Source organism: Ranitomeya variabilis, chromosome 1 (assembly GCF_051348905.1).
Source record: "Ranitomeya variabilis isolate aRanVar5 chromosome 1, aRanVar5.hap1, whole genome shotgun sequence".
In the NCBI taxonomy this organism is placed as follows: Eukaryota; Metazoa; Chordata; class Amphibia; order Anura; family Dendrobatidae; genus Ranitomeya; species Ranitomeya variabilis.
Window position 1 is genome coordinate 750,742,816 of NC_135232.1, and position 26,674 is coordinate 750,769,489.

A 26,674-nucleotide genomic window follows, 5' to 3' on the forward strand; every position below is an offset into this window, starting at 1 on the left:
TCAAATTTTCAATATTTTCGAAAAATAAATGCAAATGATATTGAATAAAAAAAAATAAATTGTACACTAACATGAAGTACAAGGTGTTAGAAAAAAAGAAAAAAAAAAAAAAAAAGATAATCTCAGTATCACTGGAATATATTGAAGCGTTTCAGACTTATTACCATAAAGTGACAGTGTTCAGAATTGTACAACTTTGCCTGTTCAGGCTGGAAGGAGGGGGGTGAAGTGGTTAAAAATAAGTTTTAGGGACACACCAGATTATTAAATCATTGTGAAGTCTGTGAGAACACAATAAACTTCATAATTTGCTTGCAATTAAAATTTTGCTCAAACACAGCCATATATGCAGAAGGCAGGACTTCACTTTCAGAGCACATTGCTGGCTATCATTTCTGAGGAGGGAAGGGTTACACAGCCAGTGATCCTTGACAAGTGGAGAGTGAGCAATTAGGAGTACAGGGAGGGGGAAGATATAGAACTGAAGCAGTGCAGACTCCAAGGAATGGTAGTTTTATCAACTAGTGACCAGAGGTGATGATCCCAGCAATCTAGCATTCCAAACTGCTGGATTACTATATTATAGGACTCACTGCTCCCCTCACAGTATAGTGGTGGTGTGGTGCCAGTGTCAGCAGCAGTAACCATTATGGACTGCAGGAGAGTCTCAGGACAGCACTAGGTGAATGTTAGGATAAGAGAACCTGTATGGGTAGTGCTTTATTCATCTTGAGACTGTATAGAAGGTCTCAGGAGGGTGCTTTGTAGGTGGTGTGGAAGAGCACAGGGCGAGTATGAGCTGTGCGACAGATACAGCTCTGGTAAAGCAGCCAGAGTGCACTGCCTCCTGAGAAATGTAGTCTACAAGAAACTAGGTTTTGGTGACTCATTACAGGGACAGACAGATTGAAAGAAAGAAAAAAAAAAAAAAAAACGAACAAAAAAAACACAAGACCCCCTTTTAAGAATGAAAATTATGCAGAGTTCAGTGTGGCTTAAACATACAAGATCAAAATAAAACAAAATTAAATTGCAATATATAAACAATGCAAATTAAATTTTAGAAAAATTAACATTTAATGATTTAAAAATGACAACATATTAGTAAGTCTGGAGCTGGCACTACAGCGAAAGACTTATTTCTCAGAGATATTAATATTTTCCCTCTACTGCGGCTGCAGCTGATCACCAAGGGGACTCCCAACAATCAGCTGTAATTCTCAATGCAACCCAGCCCCAAATGTTCATTTCTCTTGTGGTGGAGTTGCAGGAAGAACTGAAGTATTACACAAATAATAGTACAATAATCTATCCGTTCATGTAATGTATGGACATTACTAGTCTTCAAGCACAAAGCAACATTTTTAGCTCTAGTTTATAGATAAGAATACTAAGCTGGGAGCCTTCATCTAAAATTGAGAAATTCTTTAAATGATTTCCTAAACCAGAAAAAAACGTATTAGGCCATATGCACACGTTGCGGTTTTTACTGCGGATCCGCAGCATTTTTGACGTTGCGGATCCGCAGCAGTTTTCCATGCGGTGTACAGTACCATGTTAACCTATGGAAAATAAAAACCTCTGTGCACATGCTGCGGAAAAAAACTCGCAAAAACGCAGCGATTTATTTTCCGCAGCATGTTAATTCTTTGTGCAGATTCCGCAGCGGTTTTACACTTACGCTCCATAATAGAAAACCGCAGTAGAATCCGCACAAAAACCGCGGTAAATCCACGATAAATCCGCAGGAAAAACGCAGTGTTTTTGCCCTGCGGATTTACCAAAATCAGTGCGGAAAAATCCGCACACCATTCCGCAGTGTGTGCACATAGCCTTAACAGCTCAAGCTCATGTTACTTTTGTAGAATTGACCGTTTTAACACAATAGACAAGTGGAATATAGTAAGTAAAGAAAAAGCTATTTTGATATATAATAATGCACAGAAATTACATTTTTCCAGCACTCTTACCAACAGAAAGTCCAGCACTTAAAGTTGGAGGAGAGAAGAATCCACGATCGCTGGTCGTACTAGATGGAGGACCAGGAATCAGGAGAGACTGATTGAATGACTGATTGAAAGAGGCTGTCTGGGAAACAAATGTGGAGATTGAAGCTTCATGTATACTGTCAGGTTGCTAACATGCTTTGTACAGTTCCATCAAACCAACAGCTAGAGAATACTAGACAGGGGTTAACTAACATTTAAGCCTATTGGAGCACATCTTTACATGTACACTCTTAGGGTATGCACACTTGTTAACTAATTACATTAGAAGAGAAATCTAAGGACACTACTTACTAAATCAGGATCAGCCAAGAGCAAACTTAAAGGGGTTTTCCCACCAACAAAGTTAACTTTAAAGTTAATTTTAGACAATAAATCTTGGATCAATAATAACTTCCACAATTGGATGTGTAGAAAAAAAAAAAAATGTCCCTGTGCTGAGATAATCTTATAAATGTGCCCCTGCTGTGTACTGTGAAATGGCCGTGTCTGACCATACTGGGACATGATCTGATCACAGCACAGCTCCTGGGCAGGGGGGCACAAAAGAGTATTCAGACAGGGCAGATCGGGGATCACAGCTGATTCGCTTTGTCAGGTAAAACATTTCACTGCCCATTTTTAACCCTTTTCGACATTAGACATAATAATCCATCCACGTTACCTAGTTCTGCCTGACCAGGGACGGATTATTCCGTCTGTACGATCGCCAGCGCATATGGGTGGTGTGCGGGCAATCGCCGCTGGGTGTCAGCTGATTCGGACAGCTGACACCTGTCAATAATTGCCAGGAGCGGACAGCTCCCAGCACTTTAACTCCTGAAATGCTGAGATCGAACGAGAGATTGTAGCATTCCAGGAGCCGGCAGAGGGCTGACAGCCCTTTTGCCTTTGGATAGAAGATCGTTGCCATGGTGACCTCCGGGTCACCAGAGCTAGGAAAACATGCTGATCATGAGCAGTGCATGATCAGCAAGCTTCTCTGTCAGTGCAGAGCTGACAGTTTCTACAGCATGGGGATGCCGCTGCATCTCCATGCTATAGAAGCGAACAGCCTGCAAAAAAATGATAGTCCCATAGTGGGACAAAGTTAAAAAAAAAAAAAAAAAAAAAAAAAGGTTTTTTTAAATAATTGTAAAAATATTAAAAGAAAAATTAAGTAAAAAAAAAACAAAACAGAAGATACTGTATATATAAATATTTGAATGAAAAAAAAAAATATAAACAATAAAAGTACACATATTTGGTATCGACGCGTCCGCAACGACCTGACCTATAAAACTGTCCAACTAGTTAACCCCTTTAGTGAACACCACAAAAAATAAATAAAAAACAAGGCAAAAACCAATGCTTTATCAGCATACCGCCAAAGTGGAATAAAAAGTGATCAAAAAGAAGAATATAAATATGGTACCGCTGAAAACTTCATCTAGTCCCGCAAAAAACAAGCTGCAATACAGCGCCATCAGCAAAAGAATTAGAAAGTTATAACCCTCAGAATAAAGCGATGCAAAAATAATTAGCACCAAAACATAAAAAAAAGATATAAGTGGGGTATCGCTGTAATTGTACTGACCCGAAGAATAAAACTGCCTTATCAATTTTACCACACACAGAACTGCATAACCCTTCCTCACCCCCCAAAAAAAATCCGTAATGGCTGGTTTTTGTTCATTCAGCCTCCTAAAATCAGAATACACAGCGATAAAAAAAAAAAAAATGTCATGTGCCCGAAAAAGGTACCAATAAAAACGTCAACTCGTCCCGCAAAAAAAAGCCCTTACATAACTCTGTGGGCCAAAATATGGAAAACATTATAGCTCTCAAAATATGGTGATTCATAAACTTTTGCAATAAAGTGTGTGACAGCAGCCAAACATAAAAACCCGATATAAATTTGGTATCGCTATAATTGCACCGACCGGAAGAATAAAGTCACCTAATCACTTATACTGCATGAGGAACGGCAGCAAAAATAAAACCAATTCTTCACCTGCTGTTGATTTTTTTCATTCTGCCTCCCAAAGATCGCAGTAATGGTCAGCGAACATTTATCCTGCACGTAAATCTTTGAAATAGGTGATTCAGAGGGAAGCTCTGGCAGAAGATTGCCTATAATGAGGCAGATGGTGGCACTGTGAATGCCATCTGACCTCTGACCCTGCGGTGTCCGTCTTTTTAAGATTCCATTATCCAAGAAGTATCGTTTCTCCTTGTGGAGAGTGACATGATAAGCATGTCGAGGTGAGGAGACTTAAAGCCGCAATGCTCCTCTGGGAAATTCTAGTCCTCTTCCTCTCTGAAGAGACAATTTGCATATTTCCCAGAGAAGCATTGCGGCTTCAAGTCTCCTCACCTCGACATGCTTATCATGTCACTCTCCGCAACGAGAAACGATACTTCTTGGATCCCGATCAGACGCCTCTCAATCAGCAAAACCAGATCTCCACTTTGTACTGACGAGGGGCAGTACCCCGAAACACAGTGTCTGCAAATTGAGATTCTGGTTTGGCTATTATCCTAAGTCACGTGACAAGGCTCGTTAAAGGGTCGACATTGACTGTTAGGATTGCTACTTCCAATAGGTGGCACTAGAGTTCTAGTTCTCTTCCTCTCTGAAGAGACAATTTGCATAAGATTCCATTAAAATGCCCTCGGCCAGTTTTGTGTACTTCTGAAAAGAAGGACATCGCTGAACAGAGGCCAGATGGAGTCCAGAGTAACTCTGCTGCCTCATTATAATGAATGTATCCCTCGGGGGTAGCATTTAACCCCTTCATGACCCAGCCTATTTTGACCTTAATGACCTGGCCGTTTTTTTGCAATTCTGACCAGTGTCCCTTTATGAGGTAATAACTCAGGAATGCTTCAATGGATCCTAGCGGTTCTGAGACTGTTTTTTCGTGACATTTTGGGCTTCATGGTAGTGGTAAATTTAGGTCGATAATTTTTGCGTTTATTTGTGAAAAAAATGGAAATTTGGCTAAAATTTTGAAAATTTCGCTATTTTAACATTTAGAATTTTTATTCTGTTAAACGAGAGAGTTATGTGACACAAAATAGTTAATAAATAACATTACCCACATGTCTACTTTACATCAGGACAATTTTGGAAACAAAATTTTTTTGCTAGGAAGTTATAAGGGTTAAAATTTGACCAGCGATTTCTCATTTTTACAACACCATTTTTTTTTAGGCACCATCTCACATTTGAAGTCAGTTTGAGGGGTCTAAATGGCTGAAAATACCCAAAAGTGACACCATTCTAAAAACTGCACCCCTCAAGGTGCTCAAAACCACATTCAAAAAGTTTATTAACCCTTCAGGTGCTTCACAACAGCAGAAGCAACATGGAAGGAAAAAATTAACAATTAACTTTTTAGTCACAAAAATGATCTTTTAGCAACAATTTTTTATATTTTCCCAAGGGTAAAAAGAGAAACTGGACCCCAAAAGTTATTGTACAATTTGTCCTGAGTACGCCGATACCCCATATGTGGGGGTAACCACTGTTTGGGCGCACGACAGGACTCAGAAGGGAAGGAGCGCCATTTGACTTTTTCAATGAAAAATTGGCTCCAATCTTTAGCGGACACCATATTGCGTTTGGAGAGCCCCTGTGTGCCTAAACATTGGAGCTCCCCCACAAGTGACCCCATTTTGGAAACTAGACCCCCCAAGGAGCTTATTTAGATGCATAGTGAGCACTTTGAACCCCCAGGTGCTTCACAAATTGATCCGTAAAAATGAAAAAGTACTTTTTTTTTTTTTTTTCACATAAAATTTCTTTTAGCCTCAATTTGTTCTATTCGACATGGGCAGCAGGATAAAATGGATCCTAAAATTTATTGGGCAGTTTCTCCTGAGTACACGGATACCTCACATGTGGGGGTAAACCACTGTTTGGGCACACGGCAAGGCTCGGAAGGGAAGGAGCGCCATTTGATTTTTTGAATGAAAAATCAGCTCCAATCGTTAGTGGACACCATGTCGAGTTTGGAGAGCCCCTGATGTGCCTAAACAGTAGAAACCCCCCACAAGTGACCCCATTTTGGAAACTAGACCCCCAAAGGAACTTATCTAGATGTGTGGTGAGCACTTTGAACCCCCAAGTGCTTCACAGAAGTTTATAACGCTGAGACGTGAAAATAAAAAATCATTTTTCTTTCCTCAAAAATTATGTTTTAGAAAGCAATTTTTAATTTTTTTTCACAAGGGTAACCGGAGAAATTGTACCCCAATAGTTGTTGCCTAGTTTGTCCTGAGTATGCCATTTTTGAAAAATCCGCAGGTAAAAGGCACTGCGTTTTACATGCGGATTTACAGTGTTTTTTGTGTGGATTTCACCTTCGGATTCCTATTGAGGAACAGGTGTAAAACGCTGTGGAATCCGCACAAAGAATTGACATGCTGCGGAAAATACAACACAGCATTTCGGCACGGTAGTTTCCGCACCATGGGCACAGCAGATTTGGTTTTCCATAGGTTTACATGGTACTGTAAACGTGATGGAAAACTGCTATGAATCCGCAGCGGCCAATCCGCTGCGGATCCGCAGCCAAATCCGCACCATGTGCACATAAGCCTAATTCTAACCCTAGCCCTAGTTCTAACCCTAGCCCTAACCCTAATGGAAAAATAAAAGTAAATATATTTTCTTAATTTTATTATTGTCCCTACCTATGGGGGTGATAAAGGGGGGGGGGGGGGGTCATTTACTATTTTTTTTATGTTGATCACTGTGATAAAACCTACCTGGAACGAATTTGCCGGCCGGCGGATTCGGCGGGTGCACTGCGCATGCGCCTGCCATTTTGGAAGATGGCGGCGCCCATGGAGACGACGGATGGACACCGGGAGGCTCGGTAAGTATGAGAAGGGGAGATCGGAGCACGGGGGAGGGATCGGAGCACGGGGGAGCAGACAGGAGGACGGAGGGGAGCGGAGCACAGGACGGAGGACTGGGGAGGAGATCGGTGGTGGTGGTGGGGGGGCAGATCAGGGTTTCCAGCCATGACCGATGATATTGCAGCATCGGCCATGGCTGGAGTGTAATATTTCACCAGTTTTCATAGGTGAAATATTACAAATCGCTCTGATTGGCTGTTGAAAGTGAAACAGCCAATCAGAGCGATCGTAGCGATGGGGGGGGTGAAGCCACCCCCCCTGGGCTGAAGTACCACTCCCCCTGTCCCTGCAGATTGGGTGTAATTAGAGTTAACCCTTTCACCCGATCTGCAGGGACGCGATCCCTCCATGACGCCACATAGGCGTCGCAGGTCGGATTGGCACCGACTTTCATGACGCCTACGTGGCGTCACAGGTCGGGAAGGGGTTAAATCATGTCACTTAGAGATTTAGATGAAAACCCCAAAGTACGTGGTCAGCGTAGAGCGCCGGATAAATGTGATCCCAAACATTATACAAAATGTTCCCATTAAAAGGTTCGACTCAATCCACACAAAAAAAAGCAAGTCCCCACTCAGATCTGTCATCTGTTAATGGAAATATAGGGGGGCTTCCACGTTACTGGTAGTAGAAAGGCTCTGGAAAAGCAAAATGGCTCCTCACTGGCCAAAAGAAATTCAGCAAATTCTGCATTCTCAAATCCAAATGCCCCCCTCCCTTCTAAGTCCCACAGTGTACCTAAACCTCATACTGTGTCCACGTTTGGCATTTCTGTAGTGATGAGAGCCCGCCTAACTCACAGGTGCATGTCTCCAGAAGCACGGGCTGGGCATAATGTACTGGTGACTGCAACATACTGGTCATTACAGCGAACTGGTCACTACAACGGCAGTTTCCAATTTTCACTCGGCAACATTCATTGCTGCTTGTTTCTGGAAAATACCCATGGAGTCAAAATAGTCACTACACCTGTAGATAAATTCTTCAAGGGGTATAGTTTCCCAAATGGGGTCACTTGAGGGGGGATTCTGCTCTTCTAGCAATTAGGGGCTCTATATATATGGAGCCCGCAAACTTTTCTAGGAAATTTGGCGCTCCAAGAGGCAAATAGAGTTCTGTTCCTCCTGAGTCTCTCCATATGGCTAAGCAATACTGTACAGCCACATATGGGGTATTGCCACGTTCAGTAATAATTGTGGTAGGAAGATAAATGATGTGCACTCTGCTGTGTTGGAGGTGCAGGCCGACCGTGGACCAAGTCCAATACAGTAGCCAAGAAAGGGAACAGCCGCACTCAATAAATTTTGTCAAGTTGCCAAAAAAGTGTCTGTCTTTTACGTGAACAGAATAAATCACCACAGGAAACGACAATAACTGGAAGCAAGGTAATGTTTCGACCCTACCCGGGTCTTTGTCAAACCTCACTTAGAAGTAGAGGAAAAATATTCAGGTGGACTGAGAGAAGTCCCCCCTGGGGATCTTCCATATGGTAGTGCCGTGCATGGCGTATCGCCGCCGTCTGTGGTTTTGAACAGCTGACGTGCCAAGAATGAAGCAGGTGTAATCGCGATTCACCCGCCGCTGTTAACCCGTTAAATGCCGCTGTCAAACTGACATGCGCGCATCCAGCAATCGCGCCGGAAATCCCACCCATCGGTGACCTCGTCATGTGATTGCGGGTCGGCATGACAACCAGAGGTCTCCTGCAGTCACTGCCGGATTACTATGAGAGCCAACCAACCGGCTCTCATAGCAAGTCAGCAATTCTGCTACACACAGGCAAACTGATCATCAACTGTATGTAGCAGAGTCGATCAGGTTAGGGCAGCTTCCAGTCTCACATGGAGACTATTGAAGTATGCCTAAAGTTTAAAAAAAAAAGTTTTTAAAAATATTAAAAAAATATAACAGTTCAAATCACCTCCCTTTCTCCCCATTCGAAATAAACAATAATAATAAAAAAAAAATCAAACAAACATACACATATTTGGTATCGCTGCATTCAGAATCGCCCGCTCTATCAATATAAAAAAAAAAGAGTCAACCAGACCGCTAAACAGGGCAATGAGAAAAAAAACAAACAAACGCCAGAATTACGTTTTTTTCAGTCGCCGCAACATTGCATTAAAATGCAATAATGGGTGACCAAAAGATCGTATCTGCACCAAAATGGTATCATAAAATCATCAGCTTGGCAAACAAAAAATAAGCCCTCACCCAACCCGAGATCACGAAAAAATGGAGACGCTACGAGTCTCAGAAAAAATTCAAAGTTTGTTTAAAAAAAAAAAAAAAAAGCTTTATTTTCTTTCACCACTTAAATAAAAAAAAAAGAACCTAGACATGTTTGGTGTCTATGAACTCATAGTGACCGGATAATCATATTGGCAGGTCAGTTTTTGCATTTGGTGAACATGGTAAAAAAAAAAAAAAATCCCCAAAAAACAGTTGTGGAATTGCATTTTTTTGGAATTTCACCGCACTTGAAATTTTTTTCCTGTTTTTGAGTACACAATATGGTAAAACCAATGGTGCAGTTTAAAAGTACAACTTGTTCTGCGAAAAACAACCCCTCACATGGACATATTGAGGGGAAAAAAAAAAAAAAAAAAGTTATGACTCTGGGAAGAAGGGGAGTGAAAAACAGAAACACAAAAAAGAGCGCCATCATGAAGGGGTTAAACACATCCACCAATTGTGGAACTTTTTATTATTCGAATATCTATTGATTAGAATGAGTTTTGTTCGTGGGAAAACCCCTTTAAATACCATACAGGAAAAAGGTTAGTAGTATGCAAAAATACTGGCATTCCCAAATAAAAAAAGTTATCTTTATTATAGTACAAGGACAAATCAAAGCAAAAAGTTAAAACAATTTAAAAAGCCAATAGGTAACATTGTGACAAACTGGATCCCAGCCAATTAACAATTCACTCTTAATTTAATAATTAACAGTGAACCAAAAAAAACAAAATGTGTCACAATGAAAATGTATATATAATGGTAGTGGCAAAAAGAGAATACTAAATCCTTAAAAATGGATAAAGAAAATCAGCAGTAAATAACCGTAGACAAAATGTGTGCCTATACTGTATATTGTAAATAAGTACCAGTATGTAGATCAGTGTATGCACAGCAAAAAATGCAGGGAATCAAACCAAAACTTAATCCTGATAACCCAAAACAATAAATCCATAAACTATAATCAATCAAAAAATGGATAGCCAATAAATTCACATATTTAAAACCAAAACTCCAAAGTGGACTTAAAACGACACTATTATAAACAAAAAAGGCAAAAAAACATTTAAGGGGAACCTGTAAATTGGGGCAAGAAGTAATGAATGAATCTTGAGTGTGGCTTCCTCATATTCTTACCCCTGCTTGAGCTCAACTTTTACTACCTACCGTATTTTCCGGACTATAAGACGCACCGAACCATAAGACGCACCCCAAATTTGGGGTGAAAATTGCAGAAAAAAAGATTTTTTATAAGATGGGGGTCCGTCTTATTGTCCGAATTTAAGATCTTTTACCTGAGGGCAGGCAGTGGCAGAGCAGGGTTACAGGAGGCATGGTGGTGGCAGAGGTGAGGTGATGCTGAGGTGCGGTGGGCGGAACGGCGTGCACCTGAGCAGGGTCCCATCCAGGGGGGGGGGGGCAGCCGGGGCATGTGCCCCGGGCGCAGCCGACAGGGGGGAGCCAGCGGGCTGCCTGTTGATGCGGCGGTCCAAGGAGAGGGTTGGCAGGGCCAGGGAGCGGGGGCTGTCTAATTATACTCACCTACTCCTGGCGCGGTCCCTGCAGGTCCCTGGCTGCTTTCTGTACTGAGCGGTCACATGGTACCGCTTATTACAGTAATGAATATGCGGCTCCACCTCCCATAGGGGTGGAGCCGCATATTCATTACTGTAATGAGCGGTAACGGTGACCGCTCAGTACAGAAAGCAGCGGCGTCGGGGAAGCAGGGACTGCACCGCGCCAGGAGCAGGTGAGTATAACGGGTAGGGGAGCGCTGCGCGATATTCACCTGCTCCTCGTTCCATCCGCTGGTCCGTCTTCTGCAGTGACGCTGAGGCGAGAGGGCGAGATGACGTAGTTAGTGCGCGCCCTCTGCCAGAACGTCAGTGCAGAGGAGGCGGAAGATGGAGCGGCGGCTGGAACGAGGAGCAGGTAAATATTGAATGTGCCGGGGGCCTGAGCGAAGGAGAGGTGAGTATGTGATTTTTTTTTTCTTATCGCAGCAACAGCAAATGGGGCAAATATCTGTATGGGGCATCTTATGGGGCCATAACGTTTGTGCAGCACTATATGGGGGCCATAATGTTTGTGCAGCACTATATGGGGGTCATAACGTTTGTGCAGCACTATATGGGGCAAGTATCTGTACAGAGCATCTTATGGGGCCATAACGTTTGTGCAGCACTATAATGGGGCAAGTGTCTCTATGGGGCCATAACGTTTCTGCAGCACTATATGGGGCAAATATCTTTATGGAGCATCTTATGGGGCCATAATCAACGTTTCTGCAGCACTATATTGGGCAAATGTGTCTATGGAGCATCTTATGGGGCCATTATTAACCTTTATGCAGGATTATATGGGGCTCCTAATTCAATATGGATATTCAAAAACACTTAACCTACTGATGTCTCAATTAATTTTACTTTTATTGGTATCTATTTTAACATTATGGGGATTCAGGAATGTACCTTGGCTTGGTCATACAGTTTCAATAGAGTTAAGGTTCAAATGGGGGAGGTTTGGGGGGGGCGCCAAACTGATCCTTTGCCCCGGGTGCAGGAAGGGCTAGATACACCTCTGGTTGCGGCAGTGCTGTGGCGGCGGCAGATGTGCGGTCACTTCCTCAGGTGGCGGCGGCCAGGGTCCCTTCCACATTTGAGGTGACGCCACGGCAGTATTGAAGGAGAGCAGCAGAGCTGGGTGAGTCACGGTTTTCCCGGTGGCGGCGGGCTTACCGGCATTGTGGCGGCGACAGAGGTGCGGGGATGATGTGGCGCGGTGACCGGTATGGCGTGAGTAGGGTCCCGTCCACATTTGAGGTGAATCCGCGGCCCGGTATTGAAGGAGAGCAGCAGAGCTGGGTGAGTTAAAGTTTTCCCGGTGGCAGCGGCCATCTTTCTGAGGCCGCGCGTGCGCAGATTCAGTACTCTGCTTCCCAGGGCTTCAGGAAAATGGCCGCGGGAGGCCACGCGTGCGCAGACGGAGATCGCGGCAGCCATTTTCCTGAAGCCGAGATCTCAATCTGTGAACTCGGCTTCAGGAAAATGGCCGCCGCGATCTCCATCTGCGCACGCGCAGCCTCCCGCGGCCAATTTCCTGAAGCCCCAGGAAGCAGAAAACTCAATCTGCGCACGCACGGCCTCAGGAAGATGGCCGCCGCCACCGGGAAAACCATAACTCACCCAGCTCTGCTGCTCTCCTTCAATACCGGGCCGCGGATTCACCTCAAATGTGGACGGGACCCTGCTCACGCCATACCGGTCACCGCGCCACATCATCCCCACACCTCTGTCGCCGCGACAATGCCGGTAAGCCTACTTTACAACTATAAGACGCACCCCCCATTTTCCTCACAATTTTTTTTGGGAAAAAGTGCGTCTTATAGTCGGAAAAATACGGTAACTCAGCAATAAATTTAAAGGGAACCTGTCACCCCCAAAATCGTATATGATCTAAGCCCACCAGCATCAGGCTGGAATGCTGTAGATAAGCCCCCGATGTATCCTGAAAGAGGAGTAAAAGAGGTTATATTACACTCACCTAGGGGCGGTCCCGGTCCGCGCAAAGTACTACAGTGCGCAGGCGCTGGGCCTCTCTGACATTTCCTGGCGCCTGCGCACTGCAGTACTTTGCTCTGCCCCCAACAGGGCAGACAAAGTACGCCTGCGCCAGAGCCGCAGCGTGAAGACAAAAAGAGTATGTCATCCTATGAAGATGGGAGGCCCTGGACTGAACCGCGACGCCCATCGGACCAGAACCGGACCGGGACCACCCCTGGGTGAGTATAATCTGACCTCTTTTTCTCATCTTTCAGGATACATCGGGGGCTTATCTACAGCATTACAGAATGCTGTAGATAAGCCCCTGATGCCGGTGGGCTTAGCTCACCTTCGATTTTGGGGGTGACAGGTTCCCTTTAATTAGTTTAGTGACAGGTTCCCTTTAAAAGCAATTTTCAAGTTTTGGGTTAGTAATGTTTATAGTTCTGGATTAAATTAGTTAAAAGCAAATGAGGGGATGCTACTTTTGGACAAATTGTACCCATTAAATACTTACAAAATTATTGCTTCTTAGTATACGGGAAGTTGCATAAGAAGATTCACTACGTAAACACACGCTATTATGGAGTCCTGAAGAAATGCCCCAGGAATCTGCAAACACAAAATATGAAAGTTAAGTACAGAAAATTTTGGGGAAAAAACTTTTTTTTAAGCCAAAGTTAAAAATACATTAAGTAGAAATCCTTGTATATTTCCTATTCATTTTAACCCAATTATGACATAAGATGTACATTCACATGATATGTCGTATCCCTGACGTGCCCGATTTAAATTAGCCATCATGTGCCTTTAACAGCCATGGATGGAGCGATGTTGATGGGTTGCCATGACAGCCCGAAGTGTGCTGAAGACCTCTGTGCTTGTCAAAGATTCTCCAGTGAAAGCCAGAGTTTAGCTGGCTTTCATAGGAGACTGTCAGAATTACGTTTTCTTTTTGCAATAAGAGGCGATCAAAACATTGTATCTAGCTCAAAATGATATCAATAAAAACACAGATCTGGTTTGGTCGTATTAATGCGATCAAAATTAACATTTTGCCAGAACTTCTTTATATATTCTAGACCGTTCCCGTAGCGTTCCTCACACCTTTTTCTCCCGTCACAACAAGGATATTGGCAGGGTCGTTTCTACTGAGGCTGCAGGGCTCGTCGGGTGAGGCCAGCAATACTTCACCAGGATGTGCGTCGGGGGCATGGGGGGGGGGGGGGGGGTTAGGCAACAGACTCTAGTTACGCCACTGGCTATTGGCAAGTCTGTATGGAGAACGTCGAGGCCTAGGATACTTTTAATATGGAACAAAAAGGTACTAGCCTGCCTGATCTAAAAAAGAAAAAAAAATAGAATCAGTCTGCACTTCTTATGAGAGTAGTGGACTGATTCAGTTAATGGGTGAAACTGGAAGGGGACTTCTCTCCCTAGACATTCACATCTCTACCTTGGGTTGAAAAAAATGTACCGGTATGTACAAAGTAAACAATTGCGAATACTCACTCGTCACTTTTTGCAAACATCATCATCCAGAATCACACAAGTTGGGTCCATTAATGCTCTTGTTTGACAACCCAGATTTTGCCCCTGCTTCAGGTGTGGACTCATTTCTAGTCTGGGACAGATCAGCTGGGGTTAGATTGACACTTTCTCAAGGGATCAGGCTCTTTTCCTTCCATTACAGAACTCGGTGGCTCTTGTCCAGGTAGGTGTCTATCCTGGCTGGCATATTTCCAGATCAGGCCATTTATAAACTCTCATATACAGGTGCATCTCACAAAATTAGAATATCATCAAAAAGTTAATTTATTTCAGTTCTTCAATACAAAAAGTGCATCTCATAAATTATATAGTCATTACAAAACAGAGTGATCTATTTCAAGTGTTTATTTCTGTTAATGTTGATGATTATGGCTTACAGCCAATGAAAAAAACCTCAAAAGTTATTGTCTCAGTAAAATCAGAACACATTATAACACCAGCTTTAAAAAAAAAAAAAAAAGTATTTTTAAATCAAAAATGTTGGCCTACTGAAATGTATATTCAGTAAATACACTCAATACTTGGTCGGGGCGCCTTTGGCATCAATTACTACATCAATGCGGCGTTGCATGGAGGCGATCAGTCTGTTGCACTGCTGAGGTGTTATGGAAGCCCAGGTTGCTTTGATAGCAACCATCAGCTCCTCTGTATTGTTGGGTATGGTTTCTCTCTTCTTCCTCTTTACAGTACCCCGTAGAGAATCTATGGGGTTAAGGTCAGGCAAGTTTGCTGGCCAATCAAGCACAGTGATACTGTGGTTTTTAAACCAGGTATTGGTACTTTTGGCAGTGTGGATAGGTGCCAAGTCCTGCTGGAGAATGAAATTTCCATCTCCAAAAAGCTTGTCAGCAGAGGGAAGCATGAAGTGCTCTAAAATTTCCTGGTAGATGGCTGTGCTGACTTTGGTCTTGATAAAACACCATGTACCTATACCAGCAGATGACATGGCTGCCCAAAGCATCACTGATTGTGAAAACCTGGGTTTCCATAACACCCCAGCAGTGCCAGATGTAGTAATTGAATGAAAAGGAGCCCCGACCAAGTACAGGTGCATTTACTGAATATACATTTCAGTAGGCCAACATTTCGGATTTTAAAATCATTTTTTCAAGCTGGTGTTATAAAGTATTCTAATTTACTGAGATAATGACTTTTGGGTTTTTGTTGGCTGTATGCCATAATCATCAACATTAACAGAAATAAACACTTGAAATAGATAATTCTGTTTGTAATGACTCTCTATAATATAGGAGTTTAACTTTTTTGTATTGAAGAACTGAAATAAATTACCGTATATACTCGAGTATAAGCCGAGATTTTCAGCCCAAATTTTTGGGCTGAAAGTGCCCTCTCGGCTTATACTCGAGTCATGATCGGTGGTGGGGTCGGCGGGGGAGCACTGTCATATACTCACCTAGTCCCGGCGTTCCTGTCGCTCCCCCTGCCTGTCACACTGTCTTCGGTGCCGCAGCTCTTCCCCTGAGCGGTCACGTGGGACCGCTCATTAGAGAAATGAATAGGCTGCTCCACCTCCCATAGGGGCGGAGCCGCCTATTCATTTCTCTAATGAAGCGGTGCCGGTGACCGCTGACAGAGGAAGAGGCTGCGGCACCGAAGACAGGCCGGGGGAAGGAGCGGGACGCCGGGAGCAGGTAAGTATGTCATATTCACCTCTCCTCGTTCCACACGCCGGGCGTCGCGCCATCTTCCCGGCGTCTCTCCGCTCTGACTGTTCAGGCAGAGGGCGCGATGACGCATATAGTGTGCGCGCCGCCCTCTGCCTGATCAGTCAGTTCGGAGAGACGCCGGGAAGATGGCGCCGAGGAGCTGCAAGCAAGACAGGTGAGTATGTGTGTTTTTTTTTTTATTGCAGCAGCAGCACAGCTATGGGGCAATAATGGACGGTGCAGAGCACTATATGGCACAGCTATGGGGCAACGGCGCAGAGCACTATATGGCACAGCTATGGGGCAATGGTGCAGAGCACTATATGGCACAGCTATGGGGCAACGGTGCAGAGCACTATATGGCACAGCTATGGGGCAACGGTGCAGAGCACTATATGGCACGGCTATGGGGCAACGGTGCAGAGCACTATATGGCACAGCTATGGGGCAACGGTGCAGAGCACTATATGGCACAGCTATGGGGCAACGGTGCAGAGCACTATATGGCACAGCTATGGGGCAATGGTGCAGAGCACTATATGGCACAGCTATGGGGCAACGGTGCAGAGCATTATATGGCACAGCTATGGGGCAATGGTGCAGAGCACTATATGGCACAGCTATGGGGCAATGGTGCAGAGCACTATATGGCACAGCTATGGGGCAACGGTGCAGAGCACTATATGGCACAGCTATGGGGCAACGGTGCAGAGCACTATATGGCACAGCTATGGGGCAACGGTGCAGAGCACTATATGGCACAGCTATGGGGCAACGGTGCAGAGCATTGTATATATGGCACAGCTTTATGTGGAGTATCTATGGGGCAATGGTGCAGAGCATTGTATATATGGCACAGCTTTATGTGGAGCATCTATGGGGCCATAATGAACGGTATGGAGTATCTATTTTTAATTTTGAAATTCACCGGTACCTGCTGCATTTTCCACCCTAGGCTTATACTCGAGTCAATAAGTTTTCCCAATTTTTTGTGGCAAAATTAGGGGGGTCGGCTTATACTCGGGTCGGCTTATACTCGAGTATATACGGTAACTTTAGAATATCATCCAAATTTTGTGAGAAGCACCTATATGTCTGACTAGTATAAAGGATGAATTCACTCCGTTTGAAACCTTAATCAAGTAGGTCCTTGACACAGGCCCACTGTCTTTTAAATCTTCCGCTGGTTTATTAAAAGGTACTGCATAAACCAGTGCAACGTTAGCAAAAGAAACAGGGCCTTTCTGGCCGAATAGAAAAATAAAAACATAACGTATGTAACAGTCTGTGTTGCTGCAGGGACAAAGAAAAAAAATTCAGCTTTCCTCATCATGAAAATCTCTGGAGCTTGAACCTCCAGACACATCAAATGAGCCAGAAGGCTGTGTATTTATCCTCTGGACACCACCCACTCTACAGCTGTTCATTCAACCTAGCTGATTAACCCCCCTCAGTCCATTAATGAACATGATGCGTTTACCGCGATGCGTTTTTTTTGCGGGAAAAAAAATCGCATCACGTGCACAAAAATTGCGGAATGCATTCTAAATGATGGGATGCGGAATATATGCATTTTTCATGCGTTTTTATAGCGAAAAAACACGAAAAAAACGCAAAAAATCCGCAACGTGTGCACACAGCCTTGCATTTCTTTAGCACACTCAATTATTTGATTCATGCAAGAATTTATATTAAAACCTCATCAAGCTGGTTATACTTATAGTCTAATATTTAAAGTTAACTGAATATTAACCACCATCACTTTTTTATGGTTATAAATGAACGTAATTGGAATGTTCTGTTTTCATATCAATGTTCTTAAAACCCAATAAAAATATTTAAAATAAAGAAAAACATTGACTCAGGGAGCAAAAAATAAGCCATCAAACAGCATTAAATCCCGAAAATTTAAAGTGTTAACAGTTTCGCTGAGAATTATATTGTCCGTTCAGCTTTATTGTATAGTGCACTTTTTTGCAATTTCAACACAGTTGGAGTTTTTTCCCCGCTTTCCAGTGGATCACATGATAAAATGAATTACGTCATTCAAAGGTACAACTTGTCCAACAAAAAAAATAAGCCGTCATATGGCTATGTAGATGCAGAAATGAAAAAGTTATGGCTTTTGAAGTGGAGAAAAAACAAAACAAAAAAAACTGTGTGCGAAAGCACCTTTAGGCCATGTTCACACTTTGCGGGTTTTACCGCGGACCCGCGGCGATTTTGATGCTGCGGGTCCGCAGCAGTTTCCATAGCGTTTACATTAACATGTAAACCCTATGGAAACCGCAATCCGCTGTGCACATGCTGCGGGAAAAACCGCGCAGAAACGCAGCGGTTTACAACCCGCAGCATGTCACTTCTTTGTGCAGAATTGTAGCGATTCTGCACCCATAGAAATGCATTGATCCGCTTACTTCCCGCATGGGGCTGTGCCCACGATGCGGGAAGTAAGCGGATAATGTGCGGTTGCTACCCGGGGTGGAGGAGAGGAGACTCTCCTCCAGGCCCTGGGAAGCATAAATAGTGTAAAAAAAAGAATTAAAAATGATGCTATACTCACCTCTCAGCGCTGCACGCGGCCGTCCGGTCTCAGTTGCTGTGCGAGCAGGGCCTGAGATGATGTCGTGGTCACATGACCGTGACGTCACGAAGGTCCTTCTCGGCACAGCATCTTTGGAATCGGAGTGCCGAGGAGATCCGGACATCAGAGGGCGAATATTTAACCAATTTTTATTATTTTTAACATTACTATTGATGCTGCATATTGCTGCATATGCAGCATCAATAGTATAGGAGTAATCCCGCAGCGGAAATCGCAAAACAAACCGCGATAAATCTGCAGGGATAACCGCAGCGGTTTTGCCCTGCAGATTTATCAATTCCGCTGTGGGAGAACCCGCAGAGGACTCCGCAAAGTGTGAACGTGGCTTTATATTTCATTGTGCAGTCTGTGTTTGGTAAAGTAGAAATTAAAAAAGCTGCTAAACTTCAGACTGGACATAAAATTACCAGACTACCTTTATTTGAAAGAAAATAAGAAAACATGTTTAACACTTTCCTGCTACCAGATAAAAGAACAAGAACCCCACAACCCAACTCTAAAGTTTACAAGCAATTATAATACTGTTCTGTAAAACATACAGTAGTAGTGTCATTACAAACCATGGTTGGGAGAGAACAGCTCTGTAGCCCCGGTTGTGCAGCTGGACAGGGGAGGGCTAGGAGCTGTTACTTTGTGTTCCCAGGTATCTCTTCTTTCAGAGAGCTGCTGCCCTGCAGAATGTGATGTGGTCAGATCAGACGGAGAGTCAGCAAAGGAGGGGGTTACTAAAACAGAGTCCCCAGTGGAACAGTCATCTCGAGGAGTCCATGGCCTAGAATCCGGCGAAGGGCCAGAAAACGGATGGAATGGTGAATCCAAACCAGAGTCTTCCACATTTTCGGGTGAAGATGTAGAGAATGGAGATGGGCTGGAGGCAAGATTATATGTTCTGCAAACTAAATTCAGAAAACAATAAGGCATTCATGTGGGCACGTGCATTATAAAACCAAATTTACAATGGCAACCGTAATAATTACAGCAGCCTTCAGATCACATACTACTTCATATTGATGTCTTACAGACAGTCCGTTACAAAAGTAGGTTGTACATACTAGTCATGCTTACCTACCTAGTCAGTCAGGCTTACCTACCTAGTCAGTCAGGCTTACCTACCTAGTCAGTCAGGCTTACCTACCTAGTCAGTCAGGCTTACCTACCTAGTCAGTCAGGCTTACCTACCTAGTCAGTCAGGCTTACCTACCTAGTCAGTCAGGCTTACCTACCTAGTCAGTCAGGCTTACCTACCTAGTCAGTCAGGCTTACCTACTTAGTCAGTCAGGCTTACCTACCTAGTCAGTCAGGCTTACCTACCTAGTCAGTCAGGCTTACCTACCTAGTCAGTCAAGCTTACCTACCTAGTCAGTCAAGCTTACCTACCTAGTCAGTCAAGCTTACCTACCTAGTCAGTCAGGCTTACCTTCCTAGTCAGTCGGGCTTACCTTCCTAGTCAGTCGGGCTTACCTACCTAGTCAGTCAGGCTTACCTACCTAGTCAGTCAGGCTTACCTTCCTAGTCAGTCGGGCTTACCTTCCTAGTCAGTCGGGCTTACATACCTAGTCAGTCAGGCTTACATACCTAGTCATGCTTACATACAAAAAATACCTGGAAAATCATCGGGTTCAAAACCGGTTTCCTGGAAATCTCCAAATGAACAATGGCCAGGATGAGACCCACAAACAGAATTGGAATCACTGCTGTATTAAACAGAATGCAAAAATTAAGAAGGCAAAGTATACACTAAAACACATTAAAAAATAAAGGCACTTAGTGAAATCTTAGTTTGTTTTTTTTGTTGTTGTTTTTTTAAGAGGTGGCTTTTAGTTTATGATTGTGTTCAGCATTTCCAGTTAAAGTGGTATTCTAGCCCTGGAAAGGTGATACATGCTTATGTGTTAGTAGGACAAAGGATTGCACCCCACTACCCTTCACTGGTCTACAATCTATCACCTAGTCAATGGATAGGTAATAAACGCTTATGACAGGAATAATCCTTGAAAAATACAATTTGTTGACGGGACAAAGTATGTACATGACGCTACACAAAAATCATTAGCTATATTAGGGCACTTCCTCATTGGGGAATGTAGTAGGTTTTGCCTGGATTTCATATAATTATGTACTCTGATCTCAATCTTAAAATTGTCAAACTGTCCCTAAACCTGCAAAGAAATTCATTAGCAGGAGAGAAAAAAAAAAAAAAAAGATTTTTGAGAAAAGAAACTGCAGAGGAATTTCTATATTTAAAGTGGTTTCTACTTTCAGAAAAAAAAAAACCTTTCACAGGTGCAGCTTGTTTAAAACAAATTGTTCTTTACCCTCCCTTGCTGGGTCCAGCACGGAGTCTCCGCCGCTGCTCCCTGTATCTCTTATTAGTCAATAAGTGAGCTCAGCGACGCTGTCCAAGTTGACAACAAGAACTGCTGAGCTCTCGGATTGGCTGCAGCGCTGCAGATAATAACAGACAAAGGAAGCAGAGGCAGAGACTCCGCACTGGACCCAGGATGTGAGTAAAGCACATTTTTGCATCTTAGTTTTTTTTTTTCAAAACAAGCTGCACTTGTACAAAAGGGACTTTCTAAAAGTGGAAAACCCCTTTCATAAGCTGTCAGATTCATTTTGCATTAAACAGGACAGACATTTTTGTTTCGCCAATATCCATGTGCTTCATGTGTAGACAGAAATCAAAAGTATCGCCCAGTGCAGCCAATCTGCTTAAAGTCAGACCAATAAAGCTAAATTCGGTTTCTCATAGAGAACATCTACTGGTCTGCATAAATCCCAATGCAATTAGTAAACTCATAAATTAGGATATTTAATAAGCTAATAAATTAAGAAAATAGAATTTTCATATATACAGCTCTGGCAAAAATTAAGAGACCACCACATTAAAACCCCGTCATGGGCAGCCCAATCTCCAGACCTGAACCCCACTGAAAACATCTGGAATGTAATCAAGAGGATGATGGATAGTCACAAGCCATCAAACAAAGAAGAACTGCATACATTTTTGCTCCAGAAGCAGTGTGAAAGACTGGTGGAAAGCTGTGATTAAAAATCATGGTTATTCCACAAAATATTGATTTCTGAACTCTTCCTCAGTTAAAACATTAGTATTGTGGTTTCCAAATCATTATGAACTTGTTTTCTTTGCATTATTTGAGGTCTGAAAGCATTGGGTTTTTTATTTTTTTATTTTGACCATTTCTCCTTTTCAGAAAAAAAACAAACAAATGTATTGCTTGGAAATTCGGAGACATGTTGTCAGAAGTTTATAGAATAAAGAGGGATTTTTGGTTCTTACCATAAAATCTCTTTCTTGGAGCCTTCATTGGGGGACACAGGTAACCATGGGTGTATGCTGCTGTCACTAGCAGGCTGACACTATGCAAATAAAGAAGAAGTAGCTCCTCCCCGGCAGTATACACCCTCCGACAGGCACCAGGCAACTCAGTTAGTGCAAAAGCAGTAGTAGGAACAGGGAATATAAAACTCAACCTATGTACCAACCCACAACAACGGCACATTAGCCAACACGGTACAACTTCAAGGGAGGGTGCTGTGTTTTCACCAATGAAGGCTCCAAGAAAGATTTTACGGTAAGAACCAATAATCCCTCTCCATGGGACGTCCAAAAGCAGTCCTAGGGCGGGTACTCTGCGGAAAAAGAGGAGTTACGTCGGCCGGTGAGAAACCACTGCCTGCAGTATCCTCCTACCCAGGCTTGCGTCCGTGGAAGCCTGAGTATGCACCTTGTAGAATTTGACAAAGGTGTGAATGGATGACCACGTAGCGGCCTTGCAAACCTGCGAGGCCGAAGCTTGGTGACGAACTGCCCAGGAAGCTCCCACAGTCCGGGTATAGTGAGCTTTCACCCCCGAAGGAGGCCGTTTGTCTTGGACACGGTATGCCTCCAGAACCGCCGAACGGATCCAACGAGCAATTGTGGACTTGGAGGCGGGGAGACCCTTTCGACGCCCATCCGAGACGACGAACAGAGGATCGGCCTGACGAAAAGAGGCAGTTCTGGCGAGGTAAATCCGGATAGCCCTGACCACATCCAACTTGTGAAGAGATTTCTCCAAGGGATGAACTGGGGGAGGGCAAAAGGAAGGGAGGACAATGTCCTCATTGATGTGAAAGGATGAGACTACCTTCGGTAAGAAGGAAGGAACCGGACGATGAACCACCTTGTCCTGATGCAGGACTAGAAAGGGAGAACGACAGGATAATGCCGCCAGCTCCGACACCCTTCTAATGGAGGTGATGGCGACCAAAAAGGCTACCTTCCAGGATAGAAGTGAGAAGGAAACGTCCTGAATCGGTTCAAAGAGCGCACGCTGGAGGGCATCTAAGACGAGGTTGAGATCCCAAGGCTCAACAGGAGAACGATAAGTGGGAGCTATATGAGCGACCCCCTGGATGAAGGTCTTCACCTGAGGCAGGGAAGCCAGGTCTCTTTGAAAAAGAATGGATAGAGCGGAGATCTGACCCTTCAAGGTGCTAAGAGAGAGACCTGAATCTAGACCCGTTTGAAGGAAGCTGAGAATGGAAGAAAGGGAAAAAGTCATAGGAAACAGATTGTTGTCCTGACACCACCGGAAAAAGGCCTTCCAACATCTGTGGTAAATACGTGAAGAAGCCGGTTTTCTCGCTCTTATCATAGTCTGGATGACGCTATGAGAAAAACCTGCGTTCTTCAGGACTGCGGCCTCAACGGCCATAACGTTAAATTCAGAGACCGAGAATTCGGGTGGAAGAGGGGCCCCTGCGAAACAAGGTCCGGAAGATCCGGAAGCCTCCATGGAACGTCCGATAGCATGTTCACCAGCTCCGCATACCAGGCCCTGCGAGGCCAATCCGGAGCTACCAAGAGAACGGGGACCCCTTCTGTCTTGATCTTTTTTACGACCCTTGGGATCAAGGGGAGGGGCGGGAACAGATAAGGCATCTGGAACTGGGCCCACGAGATCACGAGAGCGTCGCATCCGACGGCCATCGGATCCCGAGATCTGGAAACGTACTGGGGGATCTTGTGGTTTGCCCGGGAGGCCATCAAGTCAACGTCTGGAACGCCTCACCGCTGACAAATCTGCCTGAAGATTGCGGGAAGAAGAGACCACTCGCCCGCCACGATGCCTTGGCGACTTAGAAAGTCGGCCTCCCAATTGTCCACCCCTGGGATGTGGACGGCTGACAGAGAAGGAACGTGACCCTCCGCCCAACGGAGAATTTTTGCCACTTCCTTCATGACCTGCCTGCTGCAAGTCCCTCCCTGGTGGTTTATGTATGCCACGGCTGTGGCGTTGTCCGACCGAATGCGGACAGGCTTTCCTTAGAGGAGGGACTCCCAGCGGATGAGGGCTAGGAAGATGGCTCTGATTTCCAAGAGGTTGATAGGTAGGCACGCCTCCTGAGCAGTCCAGCGGCCCTGGGCTGTGAGGTGGAGAAAGACCGCTCCCCAACCCTGGAGATTGGCGTCGGTGGTGATCACCTGCCAGCGGGGAGGGAGAAATGATCTCCCGCGCAGAATGGAGGTGGACAGCGTCCACCAAGAGAGAAACTGCTTCACGTTGGAAGAGAGGCGAAACGGACGGTCCAGGGAAAGCGGGTTCCTGTCCCAGGCAGACAGAAGGGCCAGCTGGAGGGGACAAGAGTGGAACTGAGCATAGGGGACCGCTTCCATAGAAGTGACCATTGTCCCCAGAAACCTCATGGTGAGGCGGAGGGACAGAGGGTTTGGGCCCTTTAGCGCTCTGACACCCCGACGAAGAGAAAGAAACTTCTCCTTGGGGAGAAAGACCTGAGCCCAAAGGGTGTCGAATTCCATGCTTAGGAAGGTTGGAATCAAGGAAGACTTCTGGTAGTTGATTATCCAGCCGAGGCGAACCAGTGTGTCCAGAGTAAGCTGGAGGCTCTGGCTGCATTCCTGACGGGATGAGCCCTTGATCAAGAGGTCGTTGAGGTATGGGATTATCAAAATCCCCTTTGAGCGCAGAATGGCCATGACAGCTGCCATGACCTTCGTAAAGACCCTGGGAGCAGACGCCAGCCCGAAAGGGAGTGCGGTGAACTGGTAATGATGCTCTTGGATCGCGAACCGGAGGAACCTCTGATGCCGTACGCAAATCGGAACGTGAAGGTACGCATCCCGAATGTCCAGAGCACAGAAACTCTCCCGGTTCCATGGACGCGATCACCGAGCGCAGAGATTCCATTCTGAAGTGCCGAATCCGAAGATGGCGGTTCAATCGCTTGAGATCCAAAATCGGACGGAGAGAGCCGAAAACCGCTCGCGATAAGGCATCGGCACTACGACTCCTGAGGCGAGGAGCGAATCGACGGCCTGGATAAGCCCTGTGAGATGAGAGGGCTGTTTGGGCAGACGAGAGAGGAGGAAACGACTTCCTGGGGGCGAAGAAAATTCTATTTTGTAGCCTGACGTGAATCTCCCTGACCCAGGTGTCGTCAACTACTGATAGCCAAACCTCTGACGACAAGAGAAGGCGGCCTCCCACCCTGGAAGGATTTTCCAGGTGGGGGCGACCCGTCATTTATTAGAAAACCTGTGGCCCCGAGATCCAGATGGTTTTGCGGGGTGGCTCTTAGCTCTCCAGCGTGGCGGAGGCCTGAAAGAAGGTTTTATTCGGTCCCCTTGTGAGGAGGAATGGGCTTGGTTGGGGTTTCCTGAGGAGGCAAAGGACCGAAAGGGACGAAAGGACTGAGGGCCCCTCCTGTTGAAGGGACGTTTCGGCTTGGACTGGGGTAAGGAGGTACTCTTACCACACGTAGCGTCTGAGATCATTTGATCTAGCTGCGTGCCGAAGAGTCTGGAACCCTGGAAGGGCAGACCAGTGAGCGATTTCTTAGAGGCGGGGTCAGCATTCCACGCCTTTAGCCAGAGAATCCGGCGAATGGCCACAATGTTGCCGTTAGCCCTGGTGGAGCAGGCCGCTGCATCAAGGGAGGCATTCATGAGGTATTTTCCAGCAAGATAAATCTGATCCGCCAAATCAGACAGTTCCTCAGCAGGAGCAAAGGCCAAAATGCCCCTGCGCAGGGTCTTGGCCCAGGCTGATACAGCCTTGGCTACACATGACGAGGCGAAACTAGGGCAAAGAGAGGCTCCGGAGGCCTCAAATGCCAATTTTGCTAGCGCCTCGATCTGTCTGTCCGTGGGGTCCTTAAGGGAAGCCGCATCCGGGATAGACAGAACTGTCTGTGAGGATAGCCTGGACACGGGCGGGTCGACCTTAGGAGACTCGGACCATTTGGCGACCAGGTCGGAGTGAAAAGGGTATAACACGTCTAGCCGTTTCCTGCCAGGGAAACGCTTACCAGGGTTTTCCCAGTGAGTGGAGGTAGTGTTGTCAAACTCCTTGTGATTAGGGAAAACCCTAGAGGGACGTTTAATCCGTTTAAATGTAACGGAGACGTCGTGAGAGCTTGTCTCATCCTCCTTAAGATCAAGCGTCTGAATGATAGCCGAAATAAGGCTATTGACCATATCCTGTGTTCCGGAAGTCTGATCTGCATCCGAGTCAGATTCCGACTGAGAGGATAGGTCAGACCCGAGGTCCGCCTGTGAGGAAGGGGAACGGGCAGATAGGGGAATCCCGATGTGGTCCGGGGAACTGGAGGAAGATCTAGATAAGGCCCTTTTTCTGTCTATTTTGTCCGGTCTGCCTCTGTGAGGGTCTTGGACAGGTGAGAGCGAATCACCATGTGAGGCGTTCGTGGCACTGGTGGCATTAGAGAGAAGCGGGATACGTTCAAGTGCCTGGACCAGGGACTGAGATACCTTAGTCAAGTCAGACACTGATTGAGACATTGCAACAGCCCACTCCGGGGGAGGAGGGGTGCACTCATCCTGGGACCTAGGAGCTTCCTGAGGGACGGACATGGTGGGAGGAACGCAGGATGGGCAGAAAGGAGAAGGCTGACCTGAGGCCCACTTTTTCTTACAGTGAGCGCAGGCGTAATGGATGGCCGCAGTGGCAAAGGCCGGAGTGGGGTCAGACATAGGTAGAGATATTACCTTGTCCAGGAGCGGAGAAGTACTGCCGGGAGGAGTGGAGCCCGGGAGGGCAGTAGCGCTGAGCCTGCTGAAGGACAGCGACAGCGGTAGCCGCAGGAGTCTGTGCCTGTGTACCCCCC

The 26,674-nt window shown here is 45.3% G+C and overlaps 1 protein-coding gene across 10 annotated transcripts in view; it reads right to left on the reverse strand.

The window, feature by feature from the left end:
- FCHO1 (FCH and mu domain containing endocytic adaptor 1) overlaps positions 1-26,674 on the reverse strand; it is a 143,384-nt gene that overhangs the window by 29,653 nt on the left and 87,057 nt on the right. For all 10 annotated transcript variants that reach the window (XM_077270493.1, XM_077270437.1, XM_077270474.1 and 7 more), the window contains 4 exons: positions 20,123-20,214; positions 19,081-19,416; positions 13,215-13,309; positions 1,971-2,088 (listed from right to left, as the gene is read on the reverse strand). In XM_077270493.1, the coding sequence (XP_077126608.1) occupies positions 1,971-2,088; positions 13,215-13,309; positions 19,081-19,416; positions 20,123-20,214 (641 nt within the window). The remainder of the gene's footprint in view (positions 1-1,970; positions 2,089-13,214; positions 13,310-19,080; positions 19,417-20,122; positions 20,215-26,674) is intronic.